At 39.4% G+C, this 15421-nt stretch overlaps 1 protein-coding gene across 3 annotated transcripts in view; it reads left to right on the forward strand.

Annotated features, from left to right (window-relative positions):
- Positions 1-14652, forward strand: part of LOC137176120 (proton myo-inositol cotransporter-like) — a 69050-nt gene extending 54398 nt beyond the window's left edge. For all 3 annotated transcript variants that reach the window (XM_067582189.1, XM_067582187.1, XM_067582188.1), the window contains 6 exons: positions 5497-5660; positions 5737-5857; positions 10494-10619; positions 10811-10929; positions 11330-11482; positions 12584-14652. In XM_067582189.1, coding sequence (XP_067438290.1) covers positions 5497-5660; positions 5737-5857; positions 10494-10619; positions 10811-10929; positions 11330-11482; positions 12584-12810 — 910 coding nt within the window. In that variant the 3' untranslated portion in view covers positions 12811-14652. The remainder of the gene's footprint in view (positions 1-5496; positions 5661-5736; positions 5858-10493; positions 10620-10810; positions 10930-11329; positions 11483-12583) is intronic.
- The last annotated feature ends 769 nt before the right edge of the window (positions 14653-15421 follow it).

Consider the following 15421-nt stretch of genomic DNA (forward strand, 5'->3'; position numbering starts at 1 on the left):
ATATATGCACTAAAATTCCAATGGGCGACAACATGCAAAGCAGTCCTTTTAAGACCACATGTCGTGTACTCCCAAGAGTCGGCAGCCTCCAAAATGATCCAGTGATGTGTCAGTAAATGTCAACCATGAGTCAGCGGCGTCCTCGCACCACCACCCATGTAAAATGGGAAGAACAGCGGGGAGAGATTGAAAGCATGAAGATGGAAGAGTCAACAGCGAGCTTCATTTTCATATAATAAAAATTGAGGCCTGTATTAATTTTATACGTTTTTTCACTCATCTCTTGTACCTCCACTGCAAATCCTATGTCTGTTTTCTGTGGAAATGTAAAATAGACACTGACAGAAGTAAACTGACTAAAGCACACACAATATTTGGCTGGAGTCTGGTTTCAGGGATGTGATTTATTCCACTTTTAGCTGCTGATAGGTGTAAATGACTACCTGACAAGGTGATAACATGCAATAGAAGAATGAACTGGTTCAAAAAGGTGTTTGTGTGTGTGTGCATATTTTCTTTTCCACCTCTCGCTCGCTTCACCCGTGTGCTCCCCGCGGCTATCGCTCCCATCCCACTCCCCCGTGTTCCATCCTCCTCTCGTCTTCCTGTCTCTCTCTCCTTCGCGCTGCATCCGTCTTTCTGCCTTGCTGGCCTCTGTGTTGTCACTCTCCTCTAATGTGCTGAATGAGAGGTTTCGAATCGAAGCGTGACAGGAGTGTGGATCCGTGTTTCCATTTTCAGACCGGGGTCAGGGCCAGATCACACCTTCTCTTGTTTGCTTCGCACCGTTCGCTCTGTGGGGTCTCTTATGTAAAAGACAGTGGGTGTGTCTGTGTGTGTTTGTTGGACAGAAACACAGAGTAGTGTGAGCTCCCTAAATCCACTCGATGTATGCTATTTGTTTACACAGGTAAAGATGAACACTATCTGGTCTTTATAAGACATTAGCAGTGCACTGTGGTGCTGTCCTTTGCACATGTAATTATTTTGGCTGTGTATAATGATGGCAAAGTACATATGAAAAGGTATTCTTCCTGTAAATGAGTCTGGATAACAGTTTCTCTTATTCAGAGCCATTTCACACTTGTCTACTAAATTATTTGCAGTTGTAACTGTGTAACAGTGTCATTCTTTTCTGGGCCTTTTGACTCTGTGGATTGACCCTCCAACCAAAACCACAGCAGCAACTGAACTGATTGATTGTCTACATCCGCAGTGAAAGAACTGAAATGAAATCACCATAAAGGCACAGAAGAATGGCTTCATAATTTTTATCCTCTCAGTGTGGTTTATGAAATCACTGTAGGGCAGCAAAAGTTCAGCTTTACTCACAGCAGGTCCCAAAGGTGCAGGTAATTGGACCAAATCCAGTCCTGACCCCCCTCTGACCCCCCTCTGACAACCTCTTATTAAAACCAATTCCCATTGTGAACAGAATTGTGTCTATTTAATGAAAGATCCAGGCTGCCTTTTTCTCCCACTCACAGTTCTTATGGATAAAGGATATTTTTTTTCAGCATGTACCACCAGAGACTGCTCTATTTATACATGTTTATATTTTGGACACTTGATGAGACATCTGGAACTACCTCCAGAGGTCTGTTTCATTCACGTTCTGTTTGACTGCCTGGGAGTGTTTCTTGTCACTCTGTGATGTGTGGTAATAGTTGACAAGTTGTGGGTGTTTCAGACTGAGAGGTGTCACTTTCTATCAGAGGTGACAGCTGAAAGCTTGCAGCTGTGAAAAAAAGTAGTAATAATCATCAATAATACCAATATTATGGTAATATAATGATTGGATTATTTTAATGGAACAGAAAAAAACTTTATTGTCATTCAGATTGATTACATTCACAATAGTTAACTTTCCTTATTAAGGTGCAACCAGCATCATGCACCTTTTTACACATGAACATACAAACAGTGGTGGAAAGTAACTAAGTACATTTACTCAAGTACTGTACTGAGGTACAATTTTGAGGTACTTTTACTTTACTTGAATATTTCTATTTGATGCTACTTTATACTTCCACTCCACTACATTTCAGAGGGAAATATTGTACTTTCTACTCCACTACATTTATTTGACAGCTTTAGTTACTTTTCAGATGAAGATTGGACACAATGGATAATATAACAAGTTCTTAAAATACAACACATTGTTAAAGATGATACTAGTTGTTTCCAACCATTTTGGCTTTTGACGTCTTACAAAAAGCAGTGTGTAGTCGGGGTCACATTTCAGATGTCTAAGAGTTGTTAACAGCTCCACCAAATAGTGATTTTTCCCTCTAAACTTCTCACATGGTTTCACTTCAATAAATGTTCAAATGATCAAATATTTCACCAGAAATGAAAGATCAGAGAAGAAGTCCAGAAACTGAAAACAGAGTATTAGAACTTTTTATCAGAGCTTTTTCTTCCAACCAAGGGGTCAGAGGGGCCCGACCCCTAGCTAGCTAACTGTATATAAAGTAGTTTAAACTAGCTCCACCTCCAGCAGCTACAACAGTAACATGCTGCTCTAACACTGATGCTTCAGTATTAATAATCTAATGTCATTTATAAAAATATATCAGTCAGAGGGACGAAACCACTACTTTTACTGCAATACTTCAACTACATCAAGCTGGTAATACTTATGTACTTTGATCTAAGTAAAGGATCTAAGTACTTCTGTCACTGCAAACAAAATTATCTCCCAGAAATGAACAATTTGCCATTTGGAAGAATTTTAGGCACGGCAAAGTAAATAACAAAAGTCTCTGTGCGTACCCATTAAAATGATGCATTTGCCTCCAGGGAGAAATTTCCACAAGACAAATGTGCTGCAGTAGAACTTCATGCACTGATCTCTTGCCCCAAAAATATCTCCAACTAATTTCACCTTGACACTGCGAGGTGACAAGTGAAAAATAAGCACAAAGCTAATGCACTTTGCAGATTTGCAAGGAGACAAAACGAATTAGCACCGGCAGATTTGAAACTGAATCCTGTATTTTTCTCAAGGTGATCATTACTACCTACACCGGCTACTAGAATAACACTTTTCACAGGAGGACTTTGAGCATACAAGGGTCTAGAGGATGGATAATCACTGTTATCAAAAATTAAACTGGAGCCTGAGATGCCATTTCTTAGATGCTTTTAACATTTAACACAAGACAAACGTCTTGGAGCTGTGGTCAGAAAAAATGAACATTTTGTGTCTGCAGGCTGTTATGCACAGTGGTTTTTAGTCAGAACATAGTGTTTGTGTGTGTGTGTGTGTCTGTAATCAGTAAGATGCAGGGCTGGAGATGGAACACAGCAGGCTGTACTGTTGAGAATAGAAATAGTGCTTTTAATCCCGCTGCTGCTCCAAAACCAACTCATTTCTTGCGTGCGTGTGTGTGTGTGTGTGTTTTTTCTTTTTTTTTTACTGTCTATGTGCATTTATGTGTGTGTGTCCATACAGCACATGTATTTACTGGTGTATATAAGATTACAGATGTATAATAAACGTGTCTGTAACTTCTATCACCTGACAAACCTGACCTTTGACTACTGTATGTCAAGCCTTCTAAACAGACTTTTTCACGCCATCTCATTTCTTTTTCTGTTCTGTCTGACTGGATACATCGGATACAACGGAAAAGTGAAGTGTTATTATGCAAATCTCTCAATTGAATGTCTTTTGTTTTGGGAAAGAGGGACGGAGCAAGAGAGAGGGAGGAAGCAGAGAGATAACGATGCTTTTGAAGAGCTGGAAAGCAGAATGCTAATTCTGAGTTGCCTGTAGAGACTCAGAGAGGAGAAGACAATGCTGGAGACTTTTTATTTAGTCTTTTTTTCTTTAATGAGCGTTATCTTCTTTGTATTTGTGTAGCATTCCCTCTGGGTTTTTGAATTTTTATCTACTGTATGTGTTTGTATACGTACCTCTGTGGGTGTTTTTCCCTTCTCTGGAGCACATAATTCCCTTAATGACAACTTAAATACAGTCCCTTCAGGTGTATGTGTATGTGTGTGTTTGAGGCTACCATACTTGCATACTTACTGCATGTTTTTTCTCCCTCTATCTCAGTTACATGATATCGTGATTGAAGTGGGAACTAGACCCCATGCAGGTGTCTGTATTGTCAAGCGCAGCCTGTTTAGAGCCTCTGTTGATGATGATTGGGAGTAATCTGCCTACGTGGAGCAACATGGTGCTAGAGTTGCCAGTATAATCATATGAGAACAGACAGAGAGAAAGAGGAAGAGCCATTGAGAGTGACTGGTGAGAGACTATTTATAGCTGATCGGCTAACTGTCTGTAGTAGAGTGGTTGGTACTCAAGTAGAGAGGCTGTGATTGGTGGATGAATGTTTGGTTCTCAATGAAGAGAGGTTGGTGGTGGTACTGTTGACTTGTCTTGACTAATAATTGCATTTGCTTATATATATTTTCCATTTTACATACATTTTTTCAGAATATTGTTTTGTGGCCTCTTTATTTTTACTACAAAAAAGTTACATTTAACAATTTATTACAAATTTTATCTCCTTTTTGTAGTTTTTTTTCTATATCTTCTATCATTTGTAACATTCAACTACTGTACTTGTGTACTACTGTACTACTGTAGTTATGCTCACACACAGTTTTCCTGTGCAATGAAGCATTGTTACTGCCTTTTTCCAGTGCACTCACTTTCAGTTTTAACTGCAAATAAAGTGGTTTAAACAGGAAGAAACAGCTAGCCTGGCTCTGTCCAAAGTGAACAAAATCCACCCAAAAGCACCTCTAAAACTCACTGATTAACACGTTATGTCTTGTTTGTTTAATCTTACAAAAAACATAGTGTAAAAACCACAATTTGACACTTTATGGGGTGTTATATGCCAGACTAGTTCTTGTCTAGGAGCAGTTGCCAGGCAACCAGCAGAGACTCTGGGAAGTTACCGCTCCTTGTTACTGGTTTTGTGAGGATTAAACAAATTAGACATAATGTGTAAATCAGTGAGCTTTAGAGGTACTGGTAGGCAGATTTTGTCAACGTGGACAGAGCCAGGCTAGCTGTTTCCCCCTGTTTCCAGTCTTTATGCTAAGCTAAGCTAACCGGCTGCTAGCTGCATATTTACACTACAGACATGACAGTGGTACCAATCTTTTCATCTAGCCCTCGGCAAAAAAGCCAGTAAGCATATTTCCCAAAATGTTTAAGGATTCCTTTAAATAATCTTGCTAAACTGTTAGACTTCTTTACAACATCACTGCTTGTGTTTCTTGCCCCATCTGACTTATTTACCGTGTTTCTAAATAACTGATGTGTTCCCATGTCTCAGGAATAACTTGAGTGAGTACAGCTTTATTATAACTGACGGAAACAATGGCCAAAACTATGAAAAAAAACACAGAAATTGGTTCTTTATATAGCATAGAAAAGGAGTATTTTCCATTATTAGACTGGAAAAGTTGTGTTAATGCCACAACAACAGCTACTCATTCATTTTCTTCTGTCTCTGTGCCTTATAGGTACTACAGCGCCACTATCTTGCAGATGTCAGGGGTACGGGATGACAGACTGGCAATCTGGCTGGCCGGACTCACCACCCTCACCAACTTCCTGTTTACCCTGCTGGGAGTGTGGCTGGTGGAGAGAGTGGGGCGCCGGAAGCTCACCTTGGGCAGTATCATAGGTACGTAAGGCACAAGAAGTAGGCATGTGAGAATGTTGTGATTTCTGCATGTCACGTGTGTTGGTTTCTTTGACAGGAACATGTCTGAGCTTGAGTCTGTTGGCCGTCGGTTTTCTGATGTCAGCCCAGCACAGTCCTCCCGTCACCTTCCACCCATTAGACCCCTCCGTGGCCAACTCTACCTGCTCCAAGTACCAGTGAGTACACATGTCTAATATAGCAATTACTGAGCCACAATGGACATACCGCTGCTAGATATATGAAAACGTTATTGTCTAAGATGTGGAAATTTGCCTTCGGTTTTACCATAAGATATGTCATAAAAAAATACATACTGAAATACATCGTCACAGCATACACATTCTACCGGATCCTAGTTTCATATATTACCTTGACAGCACTTTTTTTTGTATATATTTCTATTAGCTGTCGATATATGTACTAAGGTATTTAAAATCATCAACCATCTCAACCATTTGCCCATTAATCATTATTGGTTCTATTAAATCTTTGCTGTTTTGTGTGATGAGCTCTTTTGTCATGCTGATATTTATTTCTAAGGAGCTTGTTAAACACCAGTTCTGAAGAGTTAACCATGATAAAAATATAAACTCTCTCTCAGTATCCCCTTTCTGCAGTAGAGAAACCAGAGCCATATCATCAGCATACTTAAATAAACTAAAATTAGCATGATCAATCTTGAACTCATTTGTGTACACAGAGAAAAGCAGTGGTGATAAAACTATCCCCCTGTGGTGCTTCTTTGTTCAGCACAATCTCATCCGACACACTACTATCAACCATGACTCCGAGAGTGGTCAGAGAGGAAGTCTCTCATCCAGTGAATGATGCCTCCATTAACCCCTAGATCCACAAGTCTCTTCAGAAGAGTATGTATTTGCATGGTGTTAAAAGCGGAGGTAAAATCAATAAAAAAGAACTCTGGCATAGTGAGTGGAGACTTGTAGATGCTTTGCCAGGTACTAAACAAGTTTACAGTTGCATCGTCTGTGCCCCTCTGGCTTTTATAAGCAAACTGTAGGTGGTCTAAATGCATCTTCTCCACACATTCACATAAGATTGAGGTAAGTGCAGTGGCCCTAAAATTGTTTAGTTTTGAAGCTCCAGGCTTTAGGAATGGTCACAATGTTTGAAGTTTTCCATGATTTGGGTAGTGTACACGTCTCAAGCAGGTGCTGAAATAGCTTAGTCTGAACTCTTTTTAATTAGTGAGTACAATCTCTTAACACTCTACCTCTATCATCGGGCCCTGGGGCTTTGTTAGGCTTACTACAAGCCAAACTTGAGGCAATTTCATGTTCCGTGAGTGTAATTGGAGCGTATTCTGGGACAGATCTACACACTTCATCACACTCACTACAGAAGTTTATTGTATCAAATCGGCTATAAAATAAGTTGAAGTCATCAGCAAAGGATGAAGAAAGGTGAGACAGAGGGAAACGTTTCTGCTTTGCCTCCCTGCCCATCGTCTGAGTTAGACCTTCCCACGCTCTCGTAGCACTGCCTGAATAAAAACGTTTCTCTACTTTATCCTTATACGCTGTGTTCGCTTTCTTCAATTTATGTCTTAGTTCATATCTCTTTTCCTTGGCCAGTTCTGCATTCCCATTAATAAAGGCATGTTTTTTCTCGTTAATACAGTCCTTTGAGTTGGTGCTTATCCATAATTTATCATTTGGGAAAACTCGAACCGTTTTTGTGTCTCAATTCCTCCTTGCAATCATCTGTCCACAGCTTTTCCTGTTTCAGCTTTGCCCTGTATCATGGGAGTAGATTACAATGTTGTGATCAGGCTTTCCCCAAAACTGGCTCCTCAGCTGCAAAACAATGACCATTTATCATCTCCCTTCATTACCAAGAAAAAAATACCAGGCAGTTAGAGCACAATTATTCCACATATCCTGATGTTACTATCCAAACAAAATCAATTTTATGTTATACCTTTATTTGAGCCCTGAAATTAGTCCCACTTCTAACTTCCATCCCAAAGATGAAGAGGGAAAAAACAGATGTACAGTGTTTCAATGTTCAACTGGGGCTGTGTAAAGTCTGATCTGGATAATTCCCTTAATGTCACTTCAGGTTAACATAGATGAAAACACAAAGTGCTCAAGATTTAGCCATAAAAATGACTAACAACATAAAATTAAAGCAGAATTCCATGTTGTTGTTGTTTTTTAAATATTGTAGATATTAGCATGAGAAAGAAACATTCTCTTCACCTGAGAGCACTTCTGTTCTTTATAAAAGCACTCAGTTTTAACAATGTCAGAATATCAATTCAGAGCACAGGAGAACACATTCAATTCAGAGGATAAAACTCTCCGAAAAGGATCTTTGTGTTGGAGTTATTGCATTTTTTTACACATGCATTAATCCAGATTTTCTTCATTTTCAGTAGACCGCTCAGAGATGGGATCAAAATTAGTGCCAGCATATATAAAGATAAAGGTTGGCTAGAGAAGTAATAAATCAAATCTATGGCATGTAGACTCTGCCTGAAGCTCAGATTTGTGCCCTTTACCCACCTGGAAGATCAGTTCATAAAAACTGGATCTGCATGTTTAATAAGAATCTTCTTACCTCTGACATATTTATTAATGATTGCATAAAACAGTCGGTTTTCATGGAAATATACAGTACAAGTCAAAAGTTTGGACACACTCATTCTCATTCATTCTCATTGTGTCTTTACTTTTGATTGGTGTTATATACTGTGTAAATATTCATCTCTGTGTGACTTTCATCATCAAACTCTAGGACTAAATCAGCAACAATTCTCTTCATTGTCTCCATTAGTAACAAAGGGCAAACAAACAAACACACACACACACACACACTGAGACAGAGAGCCCTAGTATGTTTTCATGTGAGGCAGAGATCAGATGCCTCTCTGTCCCAATTTACTCTCACTTACACAGACACAAAATGAAACTCCTGCGTAACAATGGTCTTTCATCATTACAACAAACAACGCCTAATGGACTCTCTGTCCAGCACCCACACACAATAACGCACGCCACCACATACGTACATAAACACAAACACAGAGGTAATTTGAAGAGATGAGTGCTTTTACCACACTCTAGTGGCTTCATTGAGTTCACTTTGCTCCACAGGAGCCCACACATCCCCTCGCTGACCACGGCAACATCATAAGACCACTAGAGCCACCACAGGCCTCCTACCCTCATTATGGATGGGACATCCCATTTTAGGATGCACTCCAGGGGTCCCTGGTTGGGTTTGACTAGTTTACTTGCCTGGGAAATGATGGGCGACTGGGAGATGATTATCCATCCGAAGATAGAGGAATCCCTTGAATACATTACCTTTGAATTAACAATTAACCATTCTCTAAGCCCCGCCGATCTTTGAAAATGCGAAAAAAAGAACAACATTATCCTCCAAAGTGTTTAGCGTTCATGTCATATCAGGTTTACTGTAATTACAAGTTTCCGACTTGTAAATATCATTCACGTAAACCTCCAGGTTGTAATTACGACTGGCAAACTGGGATTTTTGTGAAAGCTCAGATATATCCGACCTGGCACTAAATAATATGGAAGTGCCTGAAAACCAAGCAAACATGAATGCTTCAGTGTATTAAACCCAAAATGAATGGCTACAATGTCATTTCGTAAATTTAAACCTTAAGACAACCAACTCAGTTATCACCTTCCTGAGTTGTCAGATGACATGAAGGCTTGCGGGTCCTTAACATGGGAACCTTTCCGATCTTTCCCATCCACCCGACATAGCGTGAATGCGGCATAATGCCTTGATTGCTAGGCTATGATTGGACAATTGCTGTTGGGGGGATGGGTTTAACAAAAGGCCAATTACATGACAATATCATATAAGTGAACTTGTATTAATTAGGATAGAATAATAAAATGCTGAGAATTTAATAAGTAAGATGTCCACAGAATAATATATGACATATTTTGGATGCTTTATGTTGCCATGATCAAACCTATACAACTTTGCCAATGCTTTACATTACATTATTTACTGTATATTTTTTAAAAGACTATACTGTACACATATTCAGATTTCCCCTGTGCATCATTTAAATCTTAGCTATAGCTGAACTGTTCCATCTCTCTCCACATTATTTACTTTAGCTTCCCTCAGGTACCAATACATGGCTTTATTTTAGTCTGGGTGACCTCAGTATGTAATTAGAGCAAGGTACCCTGCCCACAGGGAGGCTGAAGACTACAAAAATAGACCTCTGAAACAAAACACACATTTCATGCGGTTCCATCGGGATCACACCAGCAACAAACCTGACGAAGCTGCATGGAAAACATATTGTGTGCCGGTGCTTCTTTCCCAGTTGGAATGCACTCAAACCTTCTTCAAACCAACCTTCATGTCTTGTCCACTAATTTACTGTAGCACATGACAAGATGTACTTTTATTCTACTAGGACATAACAGAGAGAGACAAGACATGAGAAAGATGTAATGATAATGGATCCCACATCATTTGGATTTGGCTCTCAATTTTGATTTATCACTTCCTGTATGTGGGGAACTGTACATATATTAATTTCATTTGGTTAATGAGGCAAGGCTCAATTAGAGAGGGTGGAGTGCAGTTTCTTGTGATGTAGTACAGGCGGGTAAGTGTATTTTTCTTTAAAATTTTCCATGTTTTCCTACAGAAATCAATGTATTTTGCACAAAAACACCTAAAACAGTGTAAAGTAAAGGAATGCACCTTCAAGAGCTGGCATGCAGTACGATTGATTATGTTCAGGGAAATTATTGCTAACGCTTGTTGTGTCTGCTGTTCGGCTCGCAGGCTGTGTGAGCCGTGCATGCTGGACCCAGGATGTGGTTTCTGTTACCGTGAGAATGGCTCGGCAATCCTCACCTCCTCCTGTGTGCCAGTCAATAAAGCCTCCACTGAGCAGGCGGCATGGGGCAGGTGAGTCACAGGATACGGCGCGAGTATGTGCATGTGTTTAGGATTCAGCGGTGGGTGGGGGGTGGGGGGCGACGCTGTGGTGGGAAGACTTTTTGATAACATAGGATTAGAATGTACAGTATATTAATTGAGGTCCAATGTCAAGAGTGTTTGCCAAAAGTCCATGAAAATGTCTTTCTGCTCTCCTCCAGATGCTCCAACTCCAGCCAGATTAGAGAGCAGACCTACTGGGCCTACAACTACTGTCCCACATCCTACTCCTGGCTGGTTTTACTGGGCCTGATGCTCTACCTGGCTGCTTTTGCTCCAGGTAAGAGAGATGGTACCTCAGTGTCCGTCTGACCGAGATCCACTAACCTCTCTGTTCAGTTGCAGTTACACGTCATTTCATGTCCCTTTTATCTTTTAGCCATTCACAAATACTCTACACTGTATTAAAGCTAGAAAATGCTATTTTTCATACGGTAGTTAAGTGTTTTGTTAATCCTCCAACTTCATTTGTGCATATTCAGACCCAAACTCTTGGCAGTCATAAACCCGCCACAGGTGTTGAACAAGCAGACAAACGTTACAGCCAACCTAACCTTTGCACCATAGTCCTTTTTCATGGAAGGCATTTTGATTAGTCATGCACTATTTTTCAAGGTTTTTCGGTTTAAACTTGTCTCCACCTGACACCATGAGGCTTATCTCTTATCTCTCTCTCTCAGGGATGGGTCCTATGCCATGGACCATCAACTCAGAGATCTATCCTTTGTGGGCGAGGAGCACTGGGAACGCTTGCGCAGCCGGAGTCAACTGGACCTTCAATATCCTGGTGTCACTTACCTTCCTCCATCTGGCTCAGTATTTCACCTACTATGGTCAGTTTCTGGGCTGCAGGATTTTTATTTTTAAAAGTCTCTAAATAGACCACTTACCTTTAGAGCTTTTATTCTTTACTTTTGTAGAAGGAAGAGAGTAGCTTTGAATTTGGCAGCAAATCAATCTTGTTTCTTTATTACAAACCCAGTCACACTAAACTGAGTGTAATTTTAATCAGACGAAATACTCCTGTCAGGAACAATTACTGTCCATCAGTGCTGTCAGTCCTTATCCAATTATATCAATCCTTATACAACCTTGCAGCAAACGTTATGTAAGATGCGTTCATCCCTACCTTACGTCACGACCAGCAAGGAGGTAACAGCTGACTGATACCCTGAGGCGCTGTCAACCTTTTTTTTTACCCCCCAACCCTCTTCCATACCTCTTCAGTCAATGTGGCTCAACAGCAGGTTTCTCCTCAGACAGGAAGGAACTGACCTTTCGTGGAGTTGCCGATCGATCCATCAGGGGTGATCCTGAGATGTAGCGGGTTAACCATCTATTCGAGTTGTCATTGACTTAACAAGAATCATTCACCAAGAATGAAAAACAGCTTAAAAAAACATAATGATGTTATAAAAAATGGTGATGGTATGAGGCTATGTGTGTATTTGTTTTTTAAATCAGTGGATTTCACATTATGCATGGTTGATTGTAACATGAAAATGTCATTCCGCTTTGACAAGGAGAAAATGGTGATGGCAGTGGGCAGGAAATCTAATTAAATCTCTGTCACTGTTTCTGTACATACGCCTGTTTCTAAATGTCTCTGTGTAATTGTTGCCTTTCCCTGTTAAACCTGCTGTAATGCTACTTTGACAGGGGCATGTTACTTCTACTCTTATGTATTCGTATCCACAACATTGATATTTAATTTAGTAAAACATTTTCATCTTTCAGCCCACACACATCTCTGTAGAAGTTCGTGAGCAGTCAGCATTCAATATTAGCTGCCCTCAGGACCAACGTTTCTTTTTCTGTTGATAAATGAGAAAAACCGAGCCTATTTATAAAAGGTGACAGGGCTCTCAAAAGCCATGGCAGTGTTCCTTGTGTTTGTGGGTGTCATAGTGACATTGTGTTCTTTTGTTTGCCAGGGGCTTTCTTCCTCTACTCCAGCATGGCCTTGCTCGGTTTCTTCTTCATCTATGGCTGCCTGCCGGAGACCAAAGCTCGGCGTCTGGAGGAGATTGAGGCGCTGTTTGAGAATCAGCTTTGTTCCTGCGGCGCCTCGGATTCAGACGAGGGACGGCAGGTCGAGTATATCCGGGTCAAAGGGTCAAACTACCATCTATCGGACAACGATGCATCTGATGTAGACTAGGGGAAGTTTCTGTGTTGGTAAACTCCCTCTGAGTGTTTCAGTAGCTTCCAAGATTGCAGAAACATGCAGAGTTCTTGGGTTTGAAATTTTTTTTTTCTTTTGTGATCTGAGGAGCCACTGGTTTCCCTCACTGAGGTTCAATATCAGAGCTTAAAAAACGTTTTGCTTGTATCACTTTCAATTCAGTCAATTCAGGAATCCAAAATCAGCATCAGTGCTTTAGCAGCTAGCAGGGGTAAGAATGTTTTGTTTTCAGCTTATTCTCTGAATTGAGGGTGACAAATCTTGAGTCTCAACCATGCACCAAAATATCTCAATTAAGACATAATAGTCCTTAAGTGTCTCGCTCAAGAACACTTGGACAGGAAATATGACTGTTGAGCACACACTGCATACACAAAGTAAAAGGGACACTTCCTCTCTCATAGAGCCCACAAATCTTACTGATTTCCTTTCACAAAGGAAGAAACATAAACAAGGACAAGCAGATCAGTTATTATAAAGTATCAGGAAGATGTCCCTAATATTTTGTATATGCTTGAGAATTATAATTTAATATATGATGTTGTGCTTATCGTATAAAAGTACAGCATAACACATCCATCCTACCGCATCATGTCAGAATATGTTTCCATTGCGAACTCCATTGAAAAAGGTACAGTAAATGTGGTCTTAGAAAACAGGCGTCCACAAAACTTATGTCGACGTGACAGCAATTGTGACTCGTTGATCTATAGTACCATTATGCCTTTCTATATGAAAACACATCTCAGTTAAATGTTGTTTATGCTTGTAGCATAGCACACTTGACATCAGTTCCTCATGATGATGGTCTTATGTTGTGATATTTTTATGGAAAGCAAACACCAGAGATGTACAGTGTATTGTTCCAAGTTTAGCATACTTGTATTGTCAGTGGGTGCCTAAACAAAACCACTGACCAGTCTAGTAGCACTGAAAGAAACGTATTTTGTTGTTGTTTTTATTTCTACTTATTTTTTGGAATGTTTGCATTATTTGCAATTTCAAACCTTCAGTTTATTGCTTACCTGCCTTTTAAAAATAGCAGTTTCTAACATAGTGTGGTGAGTCCAGTTTAACATGTCCCAAAACCTGCACTATAAAACAGTGTTTTAAACCAACATGTCATGAAACATTGCTGATTGCTGGTAGTTACTAACCAGTCTGCTCCATCTATAGTAGTAAACTAAACACCATGATTTAAAGATTGAAACTTCACTTGTATTTTTAAGTATCACTTTCTATCTTTAACATGATAATATTAGTGCCTGTGTATTGTGAAGGTGCCTAATGGCCGTTTTCAGTCCAAATCCCCGACGTGGACATGTATGTATTATATCATGTTATGATAATTAGGTTCACATAGCTTTTTTTTTTACTTTACATGTACATATCTGCATTTCACCTGTGATGTAATATTATTTTTTTACTATCATTTTGTGTATTTTTTGATTTGTCTTCCTCCATAGCCTTATGTACAAATAGCAGAGCATATCATTTATGTGGTTCTCGTGTCAAAAGTCGAGGAGTAGGCTTTAGCGTAATTTGCCAGTGTTGTTTTGTAAAATTGTAAAACTGTGTGCGGTTACACCTTGTTAGTCAAATACACATAGGTTTCTGTGTAGCAAACTGTAGACAGCAGAGTAACTGTACAAGAAATTTGTGTAACAAAACAAAACAGGTGAATAAGGCGTTAACAGGCCGTTACTGTGTTCAATTAACAGATTTCTCATGGAAGATCATGTCAATTTTTGGCTTGTGGTTCTGAACCATCATGAATAAGATTTAATACCTCTTTTTAATAAAGTCTGAAATAAGGAACTGTGTAGTGACATTTTCAGTGATGGGTCAAAGTTGAATAGATGTTTGCATCAAGTATTGTGATATATTTGGTATTTTACACAGGGATTGCTATTGAAATGGTAAATCAGTATTAAATAAAGTAGTAACATATTTATCTCATAAATTGTAAGAATGTGGCATAACTGTCCTTTGAGAAACTTTTAAAACATTTTTCTCCAAAAGCAGCTTTAAAGGACCATTTTCAGCTAATTATAGTTTATAACAGCTCGTGATGGTCCCTTAAGCCAACAGGGTAAAGGAATCAAACAGTTAACACAAGTTCTGGTAATGATGAGAAACATCCTGCATATTCTGTTCATTCAGCTATAAGAGAAAGATCTGTCTTTTCTTTAAAAGTGAAGAAAAATAACTATAATTCAAAATGTGAAAGTATTGTTTCAACTGTCAAGAGTTTTGTTTGGTACAGAATCAGTTGTCTTAAAACACACAAAGTAGTTTTGTACTGAAAGTATTATTACAGATAACAAACACACACACACACACACATACATACATACACACACACACACACAAATTAAGCTGTTGCTCCATAACACAGATTGTGTAATGAAAAGTTGTGACAACCAAATATTTACCGTGATTGTTTCAGGCTGCACCTTGTCAAGAGATAATTTGGTGTTCAGCCCTTAACATCCAGTCGTGTTCACACCGTCCTCTACCAACTGGGAACAATAAATGTCTACTTATGGTGAAATGGTTGCAATTTTTTTCTATGTGAGACAATTCC

Source organism: Thunnus thynnus, chromosome 23 (genome assembly GCF_963924715.1).
Source record: "Thunnus thynnus chromosome 23, fThuThy2.1, whole genome shotgun sequence".
Taxonomy (NCBI): Eukaryota; Metazoa; Chordata; class Actinopteri; order Scombriformes; family Scombridae; genus Thunnus; species Thunnus thynnus.